Source organism: Xenopus tropicalis, chromosome 1, assembly GCF_000004195.4.
Source record: "Xenopus tropicalis strain Nigerian chromosome 1, UCB_Xtro_10.0, whole genome shotgun sequence".
Lineage (NCBI taxonomy): Eukaryota > Metazoa > Chordata > Amphibia > Anura > Pipidae > Xenopus > Xenopus tropicalis.
Window position 1 is genome coordinate 74,542,902 of NC_030677.2, and position 21,273 is coordinate 74,564,174.

At 40.4% G+C, this 21,273-nt stretch overlaps 1 protein-coding gene across 2 annotated transcripts in view; it reads left to right on the forward strand.

Annotated features, from left to right (window-relative positions):
* dapp1 (dual adaptor of phosphotyrosine and 3-phosphoinositides) overlaps positions 1-21,273 on the forward strand; it is a 66,886-nt gene that overhangs the window by 10,278 nt on the left and 35,335 nt on the right. The window contains exon 3 of one of the 2 annotated variants that reach the window (XM_031899565.1): positions 18,773-18,939. In XM_031899565.1, the coding sequence (XP_031755425.1) occupies positions 18,773-18,939 (167 nt within the window). Of the gene's footprint in view, positions 1-18,737; positions 18,940-21,273 lie in introns of those variants that run through there. The other variant, NM_001015723.1, reaches the window with a different exon arrangement.

Genomic DNA, 21,273 nt, shown 5'->3' on the forward strand with positions numbered 1-21,273 from the left:
TACAAGTTAGAAAACAAAAGCAAAGATCTGATTGGTTGCTATGGGCAACATCACTGGTGCTGTTGGCTTAATCACTCTAATAAATATGCCCCTAAAACTTTTTACACTGATAGTGGGATAATTCCCTTATTTGTAGCCACAGTGGCTGAAGCTACTCCCTTCTCTTTACAAGATACTACACTTTAATTTTACCCTGTCATGATGGCTTCAATTGTGCCTTAACAGCAGATTATCTTGTTCCTTAGGTTTTTAAAGGGGGTGTGTTATTAAAGGAATACTGTCATGGGAAACGTGTTTTTTTTTCAAAGCACACCAGTTAATAGAGCTTCCCCAGCAGAATCATGATTTGAAATCCATTTTTTAAAAAGGCAAACAGATTTTTTATATTTAATTTTGAAATCTGACATGTGGCTAGCCATATTCTTCATTTCCCAGGGTGCCGCAACCATGTGACCTTTGCTCTGATATACTTCAGTCACACTTTACTGCTGCGCTGCAATTTGGAGGGATATCACCCCCTTCTCAGCAGCTGATCAGCAGAACAATGGGAAGGGAGCGAGATAGCAGCTCCCAGTAGATATGAGAATAGCACTCATAGTAAGAAATCTAGTTCTGGCTTGGGACTCCTCCAGTTACATGGGAGTAGGAGAAACAGTAGGTTATCTGAAAGCAGTTCTAATGTGTAGCCCTGGCTCCTTCTGAAAGCTCAGACTCAGGCACAATGCACTGAGATGGCTGCCTACACTTTTTCGTAAATTGTTGAGACTTTTTCGTAGCCGTTACGACTTGCGTGAAAAATCGCGACTTTTTCGTAGCCGTTACGATTTGCTTGTATATTGTCGCGACTTTTTCGTATTGAGCGCTCGTAAATGGCGGCCAAAACTTTCAGACTTTGCATGATTTTGGAAGCCTCCCATAGGACTCAATGGCACTCTGCAGCTCCAACCTGGCCGGAAGCTTAAATGAATCCAAAACTTTCGTACTCGGCGCGACGGCTACGAAAAAGTCGCGACAATTCGCACAAGTCGTAACGCTAGGAAAAAGTCGCGAAAATTTGCGAAAAGGTCAGAATGGCTACGAAAAAGTCGCGACAATTTACGAAACAATCGCAAAATACCGATCATTACGAAAAAAACGCATTTGGATGCTTTTCGGACGTGGATTAGTAAATGTGCCCCTAAGTGTCACAAAACACAAACATTACTGTTCTATTATTTTTCTGTTATCAATTTATTTTTAATGCAGCCCTTTATATATAAAGAAAGATCACAGACTCACATATAGCATAATGTATATTTGTACCTTCTTTGTAAAAATGAAACATTGTTTGCAGTGCCACAGACACATTTAAGGTGTTACCATATTTAATATTTATATACTAGTGACAAGTCATGTGTAGACCTTGCTCTTTATCATGATTTAACTAGAAGCAGCTACTACTAAATATTAGAAACTAACACGGGTTTGTATTCAACATTATACAACATTTTGATGGTCCATGCCCCTTTAGGCTCTGCAAAACCAGTGTTGGACTGGCCCACCAGTATATCAGGAAAATTCCCTGTGGGCCCAGGTGTCAGTGGGCCTTCTTGCTTTTAACTATTTGGCCAAATGCATGGTCATTCCCTATTTTTTGTATGGGAAAAAAAGATGGAAGGATAGAGAACAGAGACTTAGATAATAAAAAGGTTGAAGAGGAAAGATTGAGGGAGGAGTGGAGGAATAATAGTTAGAAATTGGGCCTATGGTGCAGGGTTTTCTGGTGGGCCCCTGGCATCTCAGTCCAAACACTCTGCTAAACTGCCTACTTTAGACCTTCCCAACCTCATAATTCCTCTTTATAACATCTTCCCATGATTAAGGACAATGGATACCTATTATTCATTAAGCATTATGGAACCATATGGCAGACCATTGTGCTTCCTACCTTCCTTTATTTAGCAATGGTCAATTTACAACCCAGCTTATAGGCATTATTACACTATGATCATCTTTTATTTTTTTTTACTTCCAGTCAACTCCCCTTCCCCCCATCAAACACAAATATACTTTATTTGAGTATTTCAGCCCTTACAGTTTGTTATTTAAATAGGAGATTCCCCATTATATTACATTTTAGTATGTTTTTTTTAGTAGAGCAAATACTTTTATGCAAGGTAACAGTTTTATAACACTTTACAAGAAAAGTGTGAGCATGTAAATAAAATTATATAAATACTATTCTTCAACTATTGATTGAATTTACTGGTTTATTATCTGATCTTGATACCTTTGGACAGCTGAAACTAGTGCTGTCATTTTTTATGGATTTAAAGTATATATTACTTGATAATCCCCAGTACATTTGATGATATGCACAGCATCTAGAGAAAGCAATGCCAGCAAGGCTTCATATGATTCTTCAGATGTAACAGAATATAGAAAGCAGTAAACCACATACTTCTCAAGTATTGCTAAGCTGCTTTCCAATAGGAAGAAAATGGGAAAGCACCTGGCTACTTCTGGGAATGAGAAAATCTTGTCCTGTGATCATTCTTAAGGTAGAATATTTAGGATAATAGCAAAACAGATTGATCAAGTGGTTTCATCTCAGAATATGATCATTTTCACCCACTAAGGGGGTACTGAAATAAAAGGCACTAAGTTTGCCCAAGAGCAGTACCCCGTAGGAACCAATCAGTAGGCAGCATTTACTGGTCATCTGTTTAAAAGCAAACATCTTATTGGTTGCTATGGGTTACTGCTCCTGGGCAAACGTTGTGCCTTTTATTACATATGGGGGTAAGCAGTTTGGATATCTAAAATATATTTCACATACTCGCAGTTATAAAGTCAACCCAGTAAAAAAATCTTAATTATAATAGCCATTATAGCTATCTATTTCTGGTCTTTTTTCAACCCTATGTAACTATGTAACTATCTATTTAGGAATGCAATGCAGGCCAAGGCTTCCCAGTCCCAATGTAGGCCAAAGTTATCAGTTTTGAAACAGATCCCTATTTGTAAAATGTAAGAAATTGACTCCCTTATTGGCATCAGTGAAATAACTTGCCAATTGACATATAAGAAGGCAATGCTAATTTAATGCAGCGTACAGGTATGGGACCAATTATCTGGAAACCTGTTATCCAGAAAGTTCTGAATTACGGAAAGTTTATCTCCCATAGACTCCATTTTAAGGAAATAATTCACATTTTTAAAAAATATTTCCCTTTTCTCTGTAATAATAAAACAGTACCTTGTGCTTGATCCGAACCAAGATTTGATTAATCTTTATTGGTGGGAAAACAATCCTACTGGGTTTATTTAATGTGTAGATGATTTTTTAGTAGACTTAAGATCTGGAAATCCAAATTACTGAAAGATTCCTTATCCGGAAAAACCCAAGGTCCCGAGCGTTCTGGATAACAGGTCCCATACAGATGAAGCGCAGGTTTTCCCAAAACTTAACTAGTTACAAGATAACACAGGCTATCCTGTTGTGTTATCTCGTGCCATCTCCCTGCTGTGTCAGGGGAAAAAAAGCCTTCTTAGGCTGTTATTCTGTTTTCAGACAGCAGGTGGTGCCTGGAAAGTAACGTTAACATGCACAGTAGGGGGTCCATTTTGACACCAGACTTCTCCAGCCTTATCTTTTTTCTGGAATGTGGGAAGTGCTAAGAGTGATTAAGATTACCCCCTGGTAAAAGCAAATAGAGCACTAGTCTCTCCTGTGGGTAATTACACACTGGGCTGTTTCTGGGCAAATCCAGTTGGTACAACGTATATCAGGCGCATAATCATACATTTTTAATACTGTAGTTTGGCATTTTTCCCTCCTCTTTTCACATTATGCAATTTTGTTTTCCTCAATCATTTAACTATTAGAGTTCCCAGATCCCTGCAAAGAATGGGCCCAGACAATAAATAAGTTCCCTTTTCTCTGTAATAATAAAACAGTACCTGTACTTGATGCCAACTAAGATATAATTACCCCTTATTGGGGCAGAACAGCCCTATTGGGTTTATTTAATGGTTAAATGATTCCCTTTTCTCTGTAATAATAAAACAGTACCTGTACTTGATCCCAACTAAGATATAATTACCCCTTATTGGGGGCAGAACAGGCCTATTGGGTTTATTTAATTGTTAAATGATTCCCTTTTCTCTGTAATAATAAAACAGTACCTGTACTTGATCCCAACTAAGATATAATTGCCCCTTATTGGGGGCAGAACAGCCCTATTGGGTTTATTTAATGGTTAAATGATTCCCTTTTCTCTGTAATAATAAAACAGTACCTGTACTTGATCCCAACTAAGATATAATTACCCCTTATTGGGGGCAGAACAGCCCTATTGGGTTTATTTCATGCTTAAATGATTCCCTTTTCTCTGTAATAATAAAATAGTACCTGTATTTTATACTGGTTTTTTTTGTGGTTAGGATGGTTTTGAGAGAGGGCCATTTGTATAACTCAGCCTGCAGCCTTGTGCTTTATATGGGCACAGAACCCCTCAGTGACTTCTAAAATCCTTATCATTTACAGTAGGGGGTACAATATCCCTTATAATACATGAGTGATACTCAGAGTTCCCTGTATAACTCAGCCTGCAGCCTTGTGCCTTTATATGGGCACAGAACCCCTCAGTGACTTCTAATATCGTTATCATTTACAGTAGGGGGGTACATTATCCCTTATCATACATGAGTGATACTCAGAGTTCCTGTATAACTCAGCCTGCAGCCTTGTGCCTTTATATGGTCACAGAGCCCCTCAGTGACTGCTAATATCCTTATCATTTACAGTAGGGGGTACATTATCCCTTATAATATACGAGGCCTGCAGCTTTGTACCTTTATCACAGAATGCCTCCAATATCCCTTTTAATACATAAGAGATTATTACAGCCATGTTTTTCATTTATAGTTATTAAGGTTAAGGCCTCAGGCAGTGACAGCAGCTTTGGACAAGTATAAATGATAAATAAAGCAGACATTATCAATAGTTAAGAAATATATCTTTCCACAACTTGGGACAACCTATCTGTACTGAACCCAGTGAGTTTCTTACGCCCTGTAGGCAACACTGACACCCAACACGCACCACACCATACCTCCCAACATTTAAAAATTAAAAAGAGGGACAAAAGTATATGCCGCGCTAAGTGATGCAATATTTTTGACCACGCCCCTCTGACCACACCCACATTACAAAACACCCCCATTTTCCATGGTTGGAATGGCAGCATCAGACACACCAAGTGCACTAGTGTTTTAACTCTTTTACTGCCAACGACGTATGGCATACGTCGTGGCAGTAAAAGGGCTTAAATGCCAATGACGTGTCCCATACTTCCTTGGCATTTAAGCGCAGCTCTCTGCAGCGGCGGCATGTGCCGCCGCTGCAGAGAGCTTCTATCCATGACAGCCCCCCTGGGCAACGTGTCAGGGGGGCTGTCATGAGGGTCCTGCAAGACGTTCGCTCGCAGGACCCTCCAGGAAGCAGCAGAAGTGATCGCATCACGTCTCCTGCTTCCTCCTTCCCCCCGGCCCACTGAAGAGGAGGCGATCGGGTCTTCAGGACAGGTAAGAACTTTTTTTTTTTTTCATTTAAACACTTACACACACACTTACATACACACTTACATACATTTATACACACTTACATACATTTACACACACTTACAGCACACATTTTAGCAGTTTTTTTTTCATTTTTCACACTTTTATACACTTATTTACACTCATATACACACTTACACACTATAACAAAACTTTTACACATGTACACACATGTATACACAAACACTTTGGTTTTTTTTTTGTTTTGTTTTGTTTTTTTTTCATTTTGCCACTTTGTTTTTAGTTTCTTTTACCCAAAAACTGTTTATTTTGACAGCGTGACTATTGGATCAGATATTCTGACCACTAATTACACTGTCATGTGACTTATTTTGTTGTTTCACTGATTTGCACAATTTTTGTGGTTTTATCGCATTTTATCCCTGTATAAGTGTTCCTAATCTGTTTTTAGCGTAGCTTTGCCAGGTGTAACTTTGGTGTACAAAAATAACTTTGCCTATTTTGAATTCATCAGAATGTGTACTTTCCAAAATATATGGTTTCCTGGGGCTCTTTGTATAGTTGGGGGGGGGGTTACTGCACATAATACGCTGTCAGGGGGCTCTGTGTGCAAAAGCTGAGTTGGCAGGCGAGAAATCCTTATGCGCTATTTTCATTTCGGGGTCAGTACACACCGCAGACTTTGGTATATCTATGCATATTGGGCATCAAACTGTTCAGTAGGCCTCTGGTGTTCCTATTTGGGGTGACTTGCCTTTGTACACAAGAAATTGTGTGAGATAAATGCGGCAAATTGCAACATTTTTAGGCGATTTTCTGAAATGTCATAAAAACCAATAAATTTAGGAAAGCTTTGCAGATTGGTACTTTGGTGTAGAAAGAACTCTTTACCCTTGTTGGATTTGTCAGAATGTGTACTTTCCAAAAATATATGGTTTTGTGGGGGTCTGTGTATAGTTAGGGGAAGTTTCGGCACATAATACACTGACAGGGGGCTCTGTGTGCAAAAGCTGAGCTGGCAGGCGAGAAATCCTTATGCGCTATTTTCATTTCGGGGTCAGTACATACCGCAGACTTTGGTATATCTATGCATATTGGGCATCAAACTGTTCAGTAGGCCTCTGGTGTTCCTATTTGGGGTGATTTGCCTTTATCTGATCTTTATCAAGAAATTGTGAGAGATAAATGCAGCAAATTGCAACATTTTTATGCGATTTTCTAAATGTCATATAAATCTGCAAACTTAGGAAAGCTTTACAGCTTGGTACTTTGGAGCAAAAAGAAATGTTTACCCATTATAGATTCGGGGGGATGTGTACTTTCCAAAAATATATGGCTTTCTGGGGTGAGCGTACTTTTTTTTGTAGCATTATCCCACATAAAGGATGTAAATGTGTTGATTTTGCAGGAGCTGAAATGATACATCATATGGGGGTATGTTCCCATTGGGGCCCCTACATGCCACATACTTAGCTAAACCTATACATATTGGGCATCAAACTGTTCAGTGGACCCCTGGCGTTCATATTTAGGGTATTTTATTTGGTTACTTTATGACCTGTAGGAGATAAGATACTATAGACTGGAAGTTTTGAAGCAATTTTTAAAAAAAATCACAAATTTTGATAAAAACCAATAACTTTAGGAAAGCATTGCGACTTGATAGTTTGGAGTAGACAGACAGTTCTACCTATTCTGTATTCTCCAGAATCTGTTCTTTCCAAAAATGTACAATTTTCTGGGATAAACCTTCTGTTAGTGGAAATTTTGTCCTTGAAATCTAAGGTATGCCGCTTTCTGGAGCAGTGCTTTGGAAATTTGGTAATGTACTGCTGGGAGTTTTTGAGAAATCTCCATAAAACTATATATATTTGGTATTGGCACGTTCAGGAGACATGGGACTTTCCAAATCAGTTGTATATTCGTGCATAAAATAATTTTTGTTTCTAGTATGTGTGATTATATTATGGAAAATTAGATTTTATTTGCATTTTTAGACATTTAGAAGCCTATATCTTGTTACAGAATTGGAATTACACAAAAATTCTACCATATTTTGAAAGCTTAGGTTGTTCTGAAAAAAACGATATATTGTTTTCCTGGGTAAACTAAAAGTCCCCCGAGGAAAGGCCCCTAAAGTGAAACAGTGCAAAATGTTCAAAAACTGTCTGGCAATACAAGTTCCGCTTTGACCAAAACAGCTGGCAGTAAAAGGGTTAATAGCTGGCATCATATAAATCATGAGCTGCCCTTGAAAATACAAAAAGGAGGAGGCCAGGACGCGCCTGTGGCCATCAATGGTCCTTCATAGTTCAATTCCCTTGGTGCGTCTGCCTCTATCAATGGGGCTCAATGCTGATACCATTTCTGATACATGCCCTACCTAAGGCATCAGCTTTGAGACCCAAGGAAGCTCAGCTGCCAGGGCGGGACTTGAACTCCAAACCTTACGGGGTAGGAATCGAACTCCAAACCCAACGGGGCAGGAATCGAACTCCACACCCGGCGATGTAAGGGCGTGCGCTCTACCACTTCGCTATCCTTCCTCCTCCCACTTGTAACATGTTTCTTCGTAATCTTGTCTTCTGCATATTGGCGGTTGGTGTATCCTAACCGACTGACTGAAACACTCAGGGTTAGAGCCTGCTGCTTGCCCCTATATAACTAGGGGGGCTGTTATAGTAGGGGGGAATGAATCCTCCATTTATCAACATTCTCTGGGGGGGAATGAATACAAGGGTATAAGTTTTACCCCCGGGGCAAGAGAGGTCCCCAAATTTGCCCCATTGACTTATGATGGGGATTTTGGCAAATAACTAGTTTGTCGTAGACCCATGAATGAGGTGTTAAACTGTGCGGCTAATTCGAGAATGGGGTGCAATGACTTTTCTGAGGGGTGGGCAGTTAATTGCCCCAGCAGGGGGCAATTATCCGCCCATAGACTTAACATTGAGACCAACTTTGACTGAGCCCCGCACCATTTTTGGTAGACCCATGAATGAGGTGTCAAACCGTGCGGCTTATTCGGGAATGGGGTGCTATGACTTTTCTGAGGGGTGGGCGGTTAATTGCCCCAGCAGGGGGCAATTAACCACCGTTTGTCATATACCCATGAATGAGGTGTCAAACTGTGCGGCTTATTCGGGAATGGGGTGCTATGCCTTTTCTGAGGGGTGGGCGGGTAATTGCCCCAGCAGGGGGCAATTAACCACCGTTTGTCGTAGACTCATGAATGAGGTGTCAAACTGTGCGGCTTATTCGGGAATAGGGTGCTATGACTTTTCTGAGGGTTGGGCGATCAATTGCCCCAGCAGGGGGCAATTATCCGCCCACAGACTTAACATTGAGACCAACTTTGACTGAGTCCCGCACCGTTTTTCGTAGACCCATGAATGAGGTGTCAAACCGTGCGGCTTATTAGGGAATGGGGTGCTATGCCTTTTCTGAGGGGTGGGCGGTTAATTGCCCCAGCAGGGAGCAATTAACCACCGTTTGTCGTAGACCCATGAATGAGGTGTCAAACCGTGCGGCTTATTCGGGAATAGGGTGCTATGACTTTTGTGAGGGGTGGGCAGTTAATTGCCCCAGCAGGGGGCAATTAACCACCGTTTGTCGTAGACCCATGAATGAGGTGTCAAACTGTGCGGCTTATTCGGGAATAGGGTGCTATGACTTTTCTGAGGGGTGGGCAGTTAATTGCCCCAGCAGGGGGCAATTAACCACCGTTTGTCGTAGACCCATGAATGAGGTGTCAAACTGTGCGGCTTATTCGGGAATAGGGTGCTATGACTTTTCTGAGGGGTGGGAGGTTAATTGCCCCAGCAGGGGGCAATTAACCACCGTTTATCATATACCTATGAATGAGGTGTCAAACTGTGCGGCTTATTCGGGAATGGGGTGCTATGACTTTTCCTGCTGGGGCAATTAACTGCCCACCCCTCACAAAAGTCATAGCACCCTATTCCCGAATAAGCTGCACGGTTTGACACCTCATTCATAAGTCTACGACAAACGATGGTTAATTGCTCCCTGCTGGGGCAATTAACCGCCCACCCCTCAGAAAAGGCATAGCACCCCATTCCCGAATAAGCTGCACGGTTTGACACCTCATTCATGGGTCTACGAAAAACGGTGCGGGACTCAGTTAAACTTTGTCTCAATGTTAAGTCTATGGGCGGATAATTGCCCCCTGCTGGGGCAATTAACCGCCCACCCCTCAGAAAAGTCATAGCACCCTATTCCCGAATAAGCCGCACAGTTTGACACCTCATTCATGGGTCTACGACAAACGGTGGTTAATTGCCCCCTGCTGGGGCAATTAACCTCCCACCCCTCAGAAAAGTCATAGCACCCCATTCCCGAATAAGCCGCACGGTTTGACACCTCATTCATGGGTCTACGACAAACGGTGTGGGACTCAGTCAAAGTTGGTCTCAATGTTAAGTCTATGGGCGGATAATTGCCCCCTGCTGGGGCAATTAACCGCCCACCCCTCAGAAAAGTCATAGCACCCCACTCCCGAATAAGCCGCACGGTTTGACACCTCATTCATGGGTCTACGACAAACGTTAGTTATTTGCCCCCTCCTGGGGCAATTAACCGCCCACCCCTCAGAAAAGGCATAGCACCCCATTCCCGAATAAGCTGCATGGTTTGACACCTCATTCATGGGTCTACGAAAAACGGTGCGGGACTCAGTCAAAGTTGGTCTCAATGTTAAGTCTATGGGCGGATAATTGCCCCCTGCTGGGGCAATTAACCGCCCACCCCTCAGAAAAGTCATAGCACCCCACTCCCGAATAAGCCGCACGGTTTGACACCTCATTCATGGGTCTACGACAAACGGTGGTTAATTGCCCCCTGCTGGGGCAATTAACCGCCCACCCCTCAGAAAAGGCATAGCACCCCATTCCTGAATAAGCTGTACGGTTTGACACCTCATTCATGGGTCTACGAAAAACGGTGCGGGACTCAGTCAAAGTTGGTCTCAATGTTAAGTCTATGGGCGGATAATTACCCCCTGCTGGGGCAATTAACCGCCCACCCCTCAGAAAAGTCATAGCACCCCATTCCCGAATAAGCCGCACGGTTTGACACCTCATTCATGGGTCTACCAAAAATGGTGCGGGGCTCAGTAAAAGTTGGTCTCAATGTTAAGTCTATGGGCGGATAATTGCCCCCTGCTGGGGGCCATTCTCGAATTAGCCGCACAGTTTAACACCTCATTCATGGGTCTACGACAAACTAGTTATTTGCCAAAATCCCCATCATAAGTCAATGGGGCAAATTTGGGGACCTCTCTTGCCCCGGGGGTAAAACTTATACCCTTGTATTCATTCCCCCCCAGAGAATGTTGATAAATGGAGGATTCATTCCCCCCTACTATAACAGCCCCCCTAGTTATATAGGGGCAAGCAGCAGGCTCTAACCCTGAGTGTTTCAGTCAGTTAGGATACACCAACCGCCAATATGCAGAAGACAAGATTACGAAGAAACATGTTACAAGTGGGAGGAGGAAGGATAGCGAAGTGGTAGAGCGCACGCCCTTACATCGCCGGGTGTGGAGTTCGATTCCTGCCCCGTTGGGTTTGGAGTTCGATTCCTACCCCGTAAGGTTTGGAGTTCAAGTCCCGCCCTGGCAGCTGAGCTTCCTTGGGTCTCAAAGCTGATGCCTTAGGTAGGGCATGTATCAGAAATGGTATCAGCATTGAGCCCCATTGATAGAGGCAGACGCACCAAGGGAATTGAACTATGAAGGACCATTGATGGCCACAGGCGCGTCCTGGCCTCCTCCTTTTTGTATTTTCAAGGGCAGCTCATGATTTATATGATGCCAGCTATTAACCCTTTTACTGCCAGCTGTTTTGGTCAAAGCGGAACTTGTATTGCCAGACAGTTTTTGAACATTTTGCACTGTTTCACTTTAGGGGCCTTTCCTCGGGGGACTTTTAGTTTACCCAGGAAAACAATATATCGTTTTTTTCAGAACAACCTAAGCTTTCAAAATATGGTAGAATTTTTGTGTAATTCCAATTCTGTAACAAGATATAGGCTTCTAAATGTCTAAAAATGCAAATAAAATCTAATTTTCCATAATATAATCACACATACTAGAAACAAAAATTATTTTATGCACGAATATACAACTGATTTGGAAAGTCCCATGTCTCCTGAACGTGCCAATACCAAATATATATAGTTTTATGGAGATTTCTCAAAAACTCCCAGCAGTACATTACCAAATTTCCAAAGCACTGCTCCAGAAAGCGGCATACCTTAGATTTCAAGGACAAAATTTCCACTAACAGAAGGTTTATCCCAGAAAATTGTACATTTTTGGAAAGAACAGATTCTGGAGAATACAGAATAGGTAGAACTGTCTGTCTACTCCAAACTATCAAGTCGCAATGCTTTCCTAAAGTTATTGGTTTTTATCAAAATTTGTGATTTTTTTTAAAAATTGCTTCAAAACTTCCAGTCTATAGTATCTTATCTCCTACAGGTCATAAAGTAACCAAATAAAATACCCTAAATATGAACGCCAGGGGTCCACTGAACAGTTTGATGCCCAATATGTATAGGTTTAGCTAAGTATGTGGCATGTAGGGGCCCCAATGGGAACATACCCCCATATGATGTATCATTTCAGCTCCTGCAAAATCAACACATTTACATCCTTTATGTGGGATAATGCTACAAAAAAAAGTACGCTCACCCCAGAAAGCCATATATTTTTGGAAAGTACACATCCCCCCGAATCTATAATGGGTAAACATTTCTTTTTGCTCCAAAGTACCAAGCTGTAAAGCTTTCCTAAGTTTGCAGATTTATATGACATTTAGAAAATCGCATAAAAATGTTGCAATTTGCTGCATTTATCTCTCACAATTTCTTGATAAAGATCAGATAAAGGCAAATCACCCCAAATAGGAACACCAGAGGCCTACTGAACAGTTTGATGCCCAATATGCATAGATATACCAAAGTCTGCGGTATGTACTGACCCCGAAATGAAAATAGCGCATAAGGATTTCTCGCCTGCCAGCTCAGCTTTTGCACACAGAGCCCCCTGTCAGTGTATTATGTGCCGAAACTTCCCCTAACTATACACAGACCCCCACAAAACCATATATTTTTGGAAAGTACACATTCTGACAAATCCAACAAGGGTAAAGAGTCCTTTCTACACCAAAGTACCAATCTGCAAAGCTTTCCTAAATTTATTGGTTTTTATGACATTTCAGAAAATCGCCTAAAAATGTTGCAATTTGCCGCATTTATCTCACACAATTTCTTGCGTACAAAGGCAAGTCACCCCAAATAGGAACACCAGAGGCCTACTGAACAGTTTGATGCCCAATATGCATAGATATACCAAAGTCTGCGGTGTGTACTGACCCCGAAATGAAAATAGCGCATAAGGATTTCTCGCCTGCCAACTCAGCTTTTGCACACAGAGCCCCCTGACAGCGTATTATGTGCAGTAACCCCCCCCCCCCTAACTATACAAAGAGCCCCAGGAAACCATATATTTTGGAAAGTACACATTCTGATGAATTCAAAATAGGCAAAGTTATTTTTGTACACCAAAGTTACACCTGGCAAAGCTACGCTAAAAACAGATTAGGAACACTTATACAGGGATAAAATGCGATAAAACCACAAAAATTGTGCAAATCAGTGAAACAACAAAATAAGTCACGTGACAGTGTAATTAGTGGTCAGAATATCTGATCCAATAGTCACGCTGTCAAAATAAACAGTTTTTGGGTAAAAGAAACTAAAAACAAAGTGGCAAAATGAAAAAAAAACAAAACAAAACAAAAAAAAAACCAAAGTGTTTGTGTATACATGTGTGTACATGTGTAAAAGTTTTGTTATAGTGTGTAAGTGTGTATATGAGTGTAAATAAGTGTATAAAAGTGTGAAAAATGAAAAAAAAACTGCTAAAATGTGTGCTGTAAGTATGTGTAAATGTATGTAAGTGTGTATAAATGTATGTAAGTGTGTATGTAAGTGTGTGTGTAAGTGTTTAAATGAAAAAAAAAAAAGTTCTTACCTGTCCTGAAGACCCGATCGCCTCCTCTTCAGTGGGCCGGGGGGAAGGAGGAAGCAGGAGACGTGATGCGATCACGTCTGCTGCTTCCTGGAGGGTCCTGCGAGCGAACGTCTTGCAGGACCCTCATGACAGCCCCCCTGACACGTTGCCCAGGGGGGCTGTCATGGATAGAAGCTCTCTGCAGCGGCGGCACATGCCGCCGCTGCAGAGAGCTGCGCTTAAATGCCAAGGAAGTATGGGACACGTCATTGGCATTTAAGCCCTTTTACTGCCACGACGTATGCCATACGTCGTTGGCAGTAAAAGAGTTAAAACACTAGTGCACTTGGTGTGTCTGATGCTGCCATTCCAACCATGGAAAATGGGGGTGTTAATTAATGTGGGTGTGGTCAGAGGGGCGTGGTAAAAAATATTGCATCACTTAGCGCGGCATATACTTTTGTCCCTCTTTTTAATTTTTAAATGTTGGGAGGTATGGTGTGGTGCAGTGTTGGGTGTCAGTGTTGCCTACAGGGCATAAGAAACTCACTGGGTTCAGTACAGATAGGTTGTCCCAAGTTGTGGAAAGATATATTTCTTAACTATTGATAATGTCTGCTTTATTTATCATTTATACTTGTCCAAAGCTGCTGTCACTGCCTGAGGCCTTAACCTTAATAACTATAAATGAAAAACATGGCTGTAATAATCTCTTATGTATTAAAAGGGATATTGGAGGCATTCTGTGATAAAGGTACAAAGCTGCAGGCCTCGTATATTATAAGGGATAATGTACCCCCTACTGTAAATGATAAGGATATTAGCAGTCACTGAGGGGCTCTGTGACCATATAAAGGCACAAGGCTGCAGGCTGAGTTATACAGGAACTCTGAGTATCACTCATGTATGATAAGGGATAATGTACCCCCCTACAGTAAATGATAAGGATATTAGAAGTCACTGAGGGGTTCTGTGCCCATATAAAGGCACAAGGCTGCAGGCTGAGTTATACAGGGAACTCTGAGTATCACTCATGTATTATAAGGGATATTGTACCCCCTACTGTAAATGATAAGGATTTTAGAAGTCACTGAGGGGTTCTGTGCCCATATAAAGCACAAGGCTGCAGGCTGAGTTATACAAATGGCCCTCTCTCAAAACCATCCTAACCACAAAAAAAACCAGTATAAAATACAGGTACTATTTTATTATTACAGAGAAAAGGGAATCATTTAAGCATGAAATAAACCCAATAGGGCTGTTCTGCCCCCAATAAGGGGTAATTATATCTTAGTTGGGATCAAGTACAGGTACTGTTTTATTATTACAGAGAAAAGGGAATCATTTAACCATTAAATAAACCCAATAGGGCTGTTTTGCCCCCAATAAGGGGTAATTATATCTTAGTTGGGATCAAGTACAGGTACTGTTTTATTATTACAGAGAAAAGGGAATCATTTAACCATTAAATAAACCCAATAGGGCTGTTCTGCCCCCAATAAGGGGTAATTATATCTTAGTTGGGATCAAGTACAGGTACTGTTTTATTATTACAGAGAAAAGGGAATCATTTAACCATTAAATAAACCCAATAGGCCTGTTCTGCCCCCAATAAGGGGTAATTATATCTTAGTTGGGATCAAGTGCAGGTACTGTTTTATTATTACAGAGAAAAGGGAATCATTTAACCATTAAATAAACCCAATAGGGCTGTTCTGCCCCAATAAGGGGTAATTATATCTTAGTTGGCATCAAGTACAGGTACTGTTTTATTATTACAGAGAAAAGGGAACTTATTTATTGTCTGGGCCCATTCTTTGCAGGGATCTGGGAACTCTAATAGTTAAATGATTGAGGAAAACAAAATTGCATAATGTGAAAAGAGGAGGGAAAAATGCCAAACTACAGTATTAAAAATGTATGATTATGCACCTGATATACGTTGTACCAACTGGATTTGCCCAGAAACAGCCCAGTGTGTAATTACCCACAGGAGAGACTAGTGCTCTATTTGCTTTTACCAGGGGGTAATCTTAATCACTCTTAGCACTTCCCACATTCCAGAAAAAAGATAAGGCTGGAGAAGTCTGGTGTCAAAATGGACCCCCTACTGTGCATGTTAACGTTACTTTCCAGGCACCACCTGCTGTCTGAAAACAGAATAACAGCCTAAGAAGGCTTTTTTTCCCCTGACACAGCAGGGAGATGGCACGAGATAACACAACAGGATAGCCTGTGTTATCTTGTAACTAGTTAAGTTTTGGGAAAACCTGCGCTTCATCTGTACCTTTACTATTAAATGTGACAAACAGTCAGCAGAATACTCGTCATATAATACACCTTAGCCTCTGCTTTTATACAACAGGGGAGATGTATGAAAAAACATTGTCAAATATAAGTTCTTATTGATCCATAATGATCACTGGAATTCATTAAAAAGATAGATTTAGAAAAATTTAAATAAATTCTGAGACATGAAAAAACTGTTATCACATGCCATAGCCTTCTTCTTCAGTCCTAATGGATTCATTTCATGTTTAAATTATTTTTTAGCAGACTTAAAGTATGAAGATCAAAATTACAGAAAGGTCCCAGAATAACTGGGAGAACTCGTAGTGTTTGTAATCTATAGGCTGGGCCAAGTCTTTATTACAGTGCTGGGTCCAAGTTTCTCATCTGCCATTTTAACTGTACATGTATAGTTTCCTTGTAGGTTAAAGTGAATATATAGTTTAAACCTATGGGTTGGGACCCCTTTGGGGGTCGAACGACCCTTTCACAGGGGTCGCCCAAGACCATCGGAAAACACATAGTTCCGATGGTCTTAGGAATCATTTTATGGTTGGGGGTCACCACAACATGAGGAACTGTATTAAAGGGTCACGGCATTAGGAAGGTTGAGAACCACTGGTTTAAAGAGACCCAAGAGAAGCAGATCTAGTTGGATTTCATCATCACAGGACAACATATATATTGCATGGGCAAATACAACTACACATACACATTCATAGTTACAGGCAGGATATTCTCTTCATTAGTGCAAGAATTTGTATTTTGGGCACAGGGATCAGTCTGAAAAATTAGACATGTGGGATTAGATCATGAAGTTCATCTGGAGGCTATTTAGGGTTTACATATTCGTTTATGTTTCTGGTAGAGTAAATTAATGTTGAAATTTGAAAAATGCTTTAATAATGTTTATTCTACTTTTTATTAATTTTGGCCATGACGTTCAATACTGAGTAGGAAAAAAACTAAACCTATAGCATGTCTGGCCATATGTGTAGTTTTACACCCACTCTGGTCCTTTACAAATGTATTTACATGTGTCCATATTATCACTTGCAATAAATGAATTGTGAAATAAATTCCATGTAAGTGTTGACTAAGCATTTTCCTGAATAGGAGTGCTGAGCTGGAGGGATTATACTACAGAAATTTAGAGCAGGATTAGTTAGACATTATTACAGCAGAAATTTCCTATTTCAACACAGGAAATGTTGGTTTATATGTCATACCTGTCAATATGTGTGTGCCATTTGGTGAGGAAAGAGCAAGCTGGATATAACTGCTTTCTTTGTGTGAAATGTTTATCCTTTGATCTTTGTTGCATTGAGTAAAACCTTCTTGGCCACTGTCAATAAATTCTGCCCTTCAAAAACAGTGATGGTCATGAAAATGAAATCCCCCCCATAATAACAACTTGATCTAGTTGTGAGGCCTCCCCCATTTGTAATAGCAGCTGGGCTTCATTTTCCTCACTTTGTGGGGTGGTTTTTAGCATACACCAATGATCATTTTCTTTGTAACCTTTAGCCCTGCTGAAATTTCTGCCCAAAGGAATTCCACACCCTCCCCTTTGCTGTCCCTGGTAATTTCTTTTACTCGTGGCTTTAATTCTGGCTTTGCATACAGACAAACTCATCCACCCTTTCTAATACTTCTGTCCTTCCTAAAAAGAGCGTAACCATTTATATTCGCAGCCCAGTCACTTGTTTATCCCAGCTCTCCTAATTTACCTGACAAGCTCTGTGTATTTACCAGCACACATACTTTTCCCTCTCACATTTAAATTTTTTAATGGCAAGTTAGCGGTAAGGTTATTATTAGCCTGTTTTCGTTGTATCAGAGGGATCTCCTTAGTTTGTAAATTGTATGCCCCCCTCTCTCCCCTCTAACCCTTACTAATCCCACTGCCAAGTCTATAATAGCTTCCCCATAATACTCTAGCTCACCCACACCCCTTGCCTAGTTTAAACTCTCCTCTAGCCTTTTACCCATTCTTTCCTCTAGCACAGAGGACCTCCTTCCATTGAGGTGCAATCTGCCATGGCTATGTAGGTATGTAGGTATGTTGTACCCCAAGGAAAAGTCAGCCCAGTGCACTAGGAACTCAAACCCTTCCTTCCTACACCAAGACTTTAGCTATGCATTTAGTTCCATAAGCTGCCGCTGTCTTCCTAAACTTGCACGTGGCACAGGCAATTAAAAATGATAAGAAAAAATGATAATGATAATAGCTTTTAAACTAATTTGTTGGGCTCAAAGCTAACTTCCCAGCTTTAATCTGCACCCAGTGGAAAAAAAACCAGAAGAAACACTACACTAAAGCTGAAAATCTAAAGAATTATTTAGAATTAGAGCTAACTCTTATAATGCATTTAAAAAACTTTTTTATCATCCACTAAAGGCTAAAGGATAAATTATCTTGTACGTAAGCATAATAAGAACCAGGTACATTCCATATAATTTGTGGTTTAGTTCTTGGAACGAATACATAGAGACATCTGATTTTATATGTAGAACTACCTATGTACTCAAGTATAAAACAATGTCACTCTTTATTCTGCCTATTATTTGTTCTGCTCATAAATAAAAAGAAAAGAATGCTAGCAATGTTTCTTTGTATTTATTAGATCTGCAACCTACTTCCTTGTAAGAGAATTAAATGATATGTATTGTATAGAATGTCACCTGAAGCACTGACACTCCATCAGAACTGCTGCTGTCATGAAGCAGTTCCTCTCTTGCAGTTGATCAGTGACTGCACAGTGATAGTGGGTGGAGACTGCATGACTTCCTTGTTTTTGTTAAGTTAAGCAGGTCTGGCTAGCTAAGTTTCACACTGTGTGTGCGCTCAGGTAGTACAACTGACACAAGAACTCTTAGCTCCAGCAGCCTGATGAAGAAGGGAGATCCCATGGAAGAACTGAAAGCATGACCTACAAAGCACCCAGGGCGAGTTGGAGGGAAGTGGAGCTGGCAGAAGTAGAAGAGGATGAGGAGGAGACTGAGTTAGAAAACCAAACTGCAGACAGTGGACTGTCTTCCCTTGGGTAATTATACCATTCTTTATTTCATAATCTAGGGAATTATGCTCAGCAGTGGCACAATAAATGTAGAGTTCCTTAAGTTTCACTTGGCTGTTAAAGGTACCACTTTCATATAGCAACATTCTTACCAACAGTTTATAGGTATCACTTTCATCCAGATGTTTGAGATTCAAATGTACTTCCAGTATAAAGCAATATTCCTTCTAATCTCAGTTTTTGAGATTATAAATGGTGCTTTTAAGGGGAATGTTTAAAAAGATAGATTCTTTTGTAACATCTTACTTATTTATTGTGTTAATAATTCTGATTTACCATTTGCCATAATTTTGAAACTGAGCTGCAATAGATACAGATAGGCATAGGTTTGGATATCCTAGCAGTCCCTATGTACTGTATATCTAATGAAATTGTATAAGATATTTAGCATAAAGTGTATTGCTTAAGGTTATATTTGCTTATAAATCCTTGGTATGAATAGAGGTTTTCGGGAAAAGAGTTAAGAATCTTGTTTGAGGACATATTTTTTTTTGGGTTACAGTGCTCTGGTCAGAAAAATCTTGAATAAATTTACTCAGAAAGTGAGGAAGTGAAAACAGAAACCCAGTCAAAATGTTCACAAGAACACAGCTTTGTAATTTATCTAAACTGAAACTGATATGAAACAACGCATTTACACTGCCATGAATAATGTTGAAGAAGTAGTGCTATTTATACAAAGGATTAGCAATTGTTTTCTTATTTTCTTATAGTATTATTATTTGTTTATATTTGTCTTTAAGGGGCTGTAGCAAATTATAAAGCAAAAAATGAGGTTTGCTTGTCATAAATGGTAAAACAACAGAGCTGATTATTGATTTTTTTATGCTACCTGCATTGGTTTCAGAGCTGCCATGCACTAACAATCTGTATTATTTACTAATCAGCCTTATATTGTGACATTTATATTCTATATATACAGTATATTGCGCATAGGTCCCTAAGCTCAGTAACTGACAGCAGCACAGAGCATGTGCAGTGAATCAGCAGAAAAGAAGATGAGGAGCTACTAGGGCATCTTGAGAGGCACAGATCTTCCCTGCTAAAGACATGTGGTTGCCGTGGGCTGGTACAGAAGCCCAAAACATAATGTACAGCATTTCTAGGCTACTTCCTTAGTTAAGCTTTAGGTCTTCATTAAAGGCACCAATGAAATATGAAGAGGTGACTGGAAAAAAGTAGCAGCAGATGGATAAATCAGGACTGCCATCCTAGCCAGGCCAGGCATAATATATAATTTATATTCACAATGAAAATACTTTCCCCCCAAACAAATCATTGGCAGCATAATAAACTTGTAGAAAGCACGTTTATTTTTAATATCGAAGCTAAAGGAAAGGATAGATGTAGGTACATATTAATATAATGCATGGCGACTATTAGTTGGAATACTTACAGTTTAGTATTTTCTGTACAGAGGTTTTATCTGTAATGCTGGGCACTATTTTATAAAGAAAAACTAAAAAGAACAAGGATACAAAATACTGTATTATACTGTATGTATAGTACAGAAGTTGGTTTAACCCTATCTTGGTTTAAAAGTGCCTTTCCAGCTAGTGAAGGTAGAACTTGGGTCATACTGGACTCTCTTACCCAGATGGGCCCTCGATGGGGAAAGAGGACGGGAAATCATGTTGTGACACTACACCTTTCTGCTGCTGTGTAAAAAATGGGACACCAAAGGCTCTTGCAAACAAATGAAAAGGCTTTATTGTTAAAGCGCCACAGGGTTAATACTTACAGATCAATTGAGGTAGTATTGTTATACAGTCATATACAATCACTGATAGAGCCAGAATTGTGACATCACCGTGGAGATGCTTCGTAGGTTAATATGCACATTACTAAAGTTACCAGCTAGTGGTCTGTATCTTCTCTACTGGGGATACATACAGCCTGAAATCCCTTCACACTATGGTCCATTAGGCCAGTTATGCCAAAAAAGGAAAGGCTATCTCCAGCTATCAGTCGTTAAGTGGGGCTCGCCTAGCTTACATTCCTAGAAAGTCCTATAATCTAACTAACTTAGTTCATGGGGTGCCTGTTCCCCATCTTTCTTTAGAAGGGTTGTCCCTCAAGAGCAGAACTCTTTACTATGCTCATTTAACACCAGGGTCCCCAGACACAGCCACCTGTTTCAGCAGATGGGAGGCTAAAGAGGAAAAACCTGGGAGCTTTAAAACAGGTTTCTTTAACTTGTTGCATGGTCCAAGGTTGAAATGAGGTAAAGCCTGGAAAACTTGGTTGTGTTTGAGTCCGGCTAAGCGTAGCTAAGCTAAGGGATGAATTGAAATAGTAAAG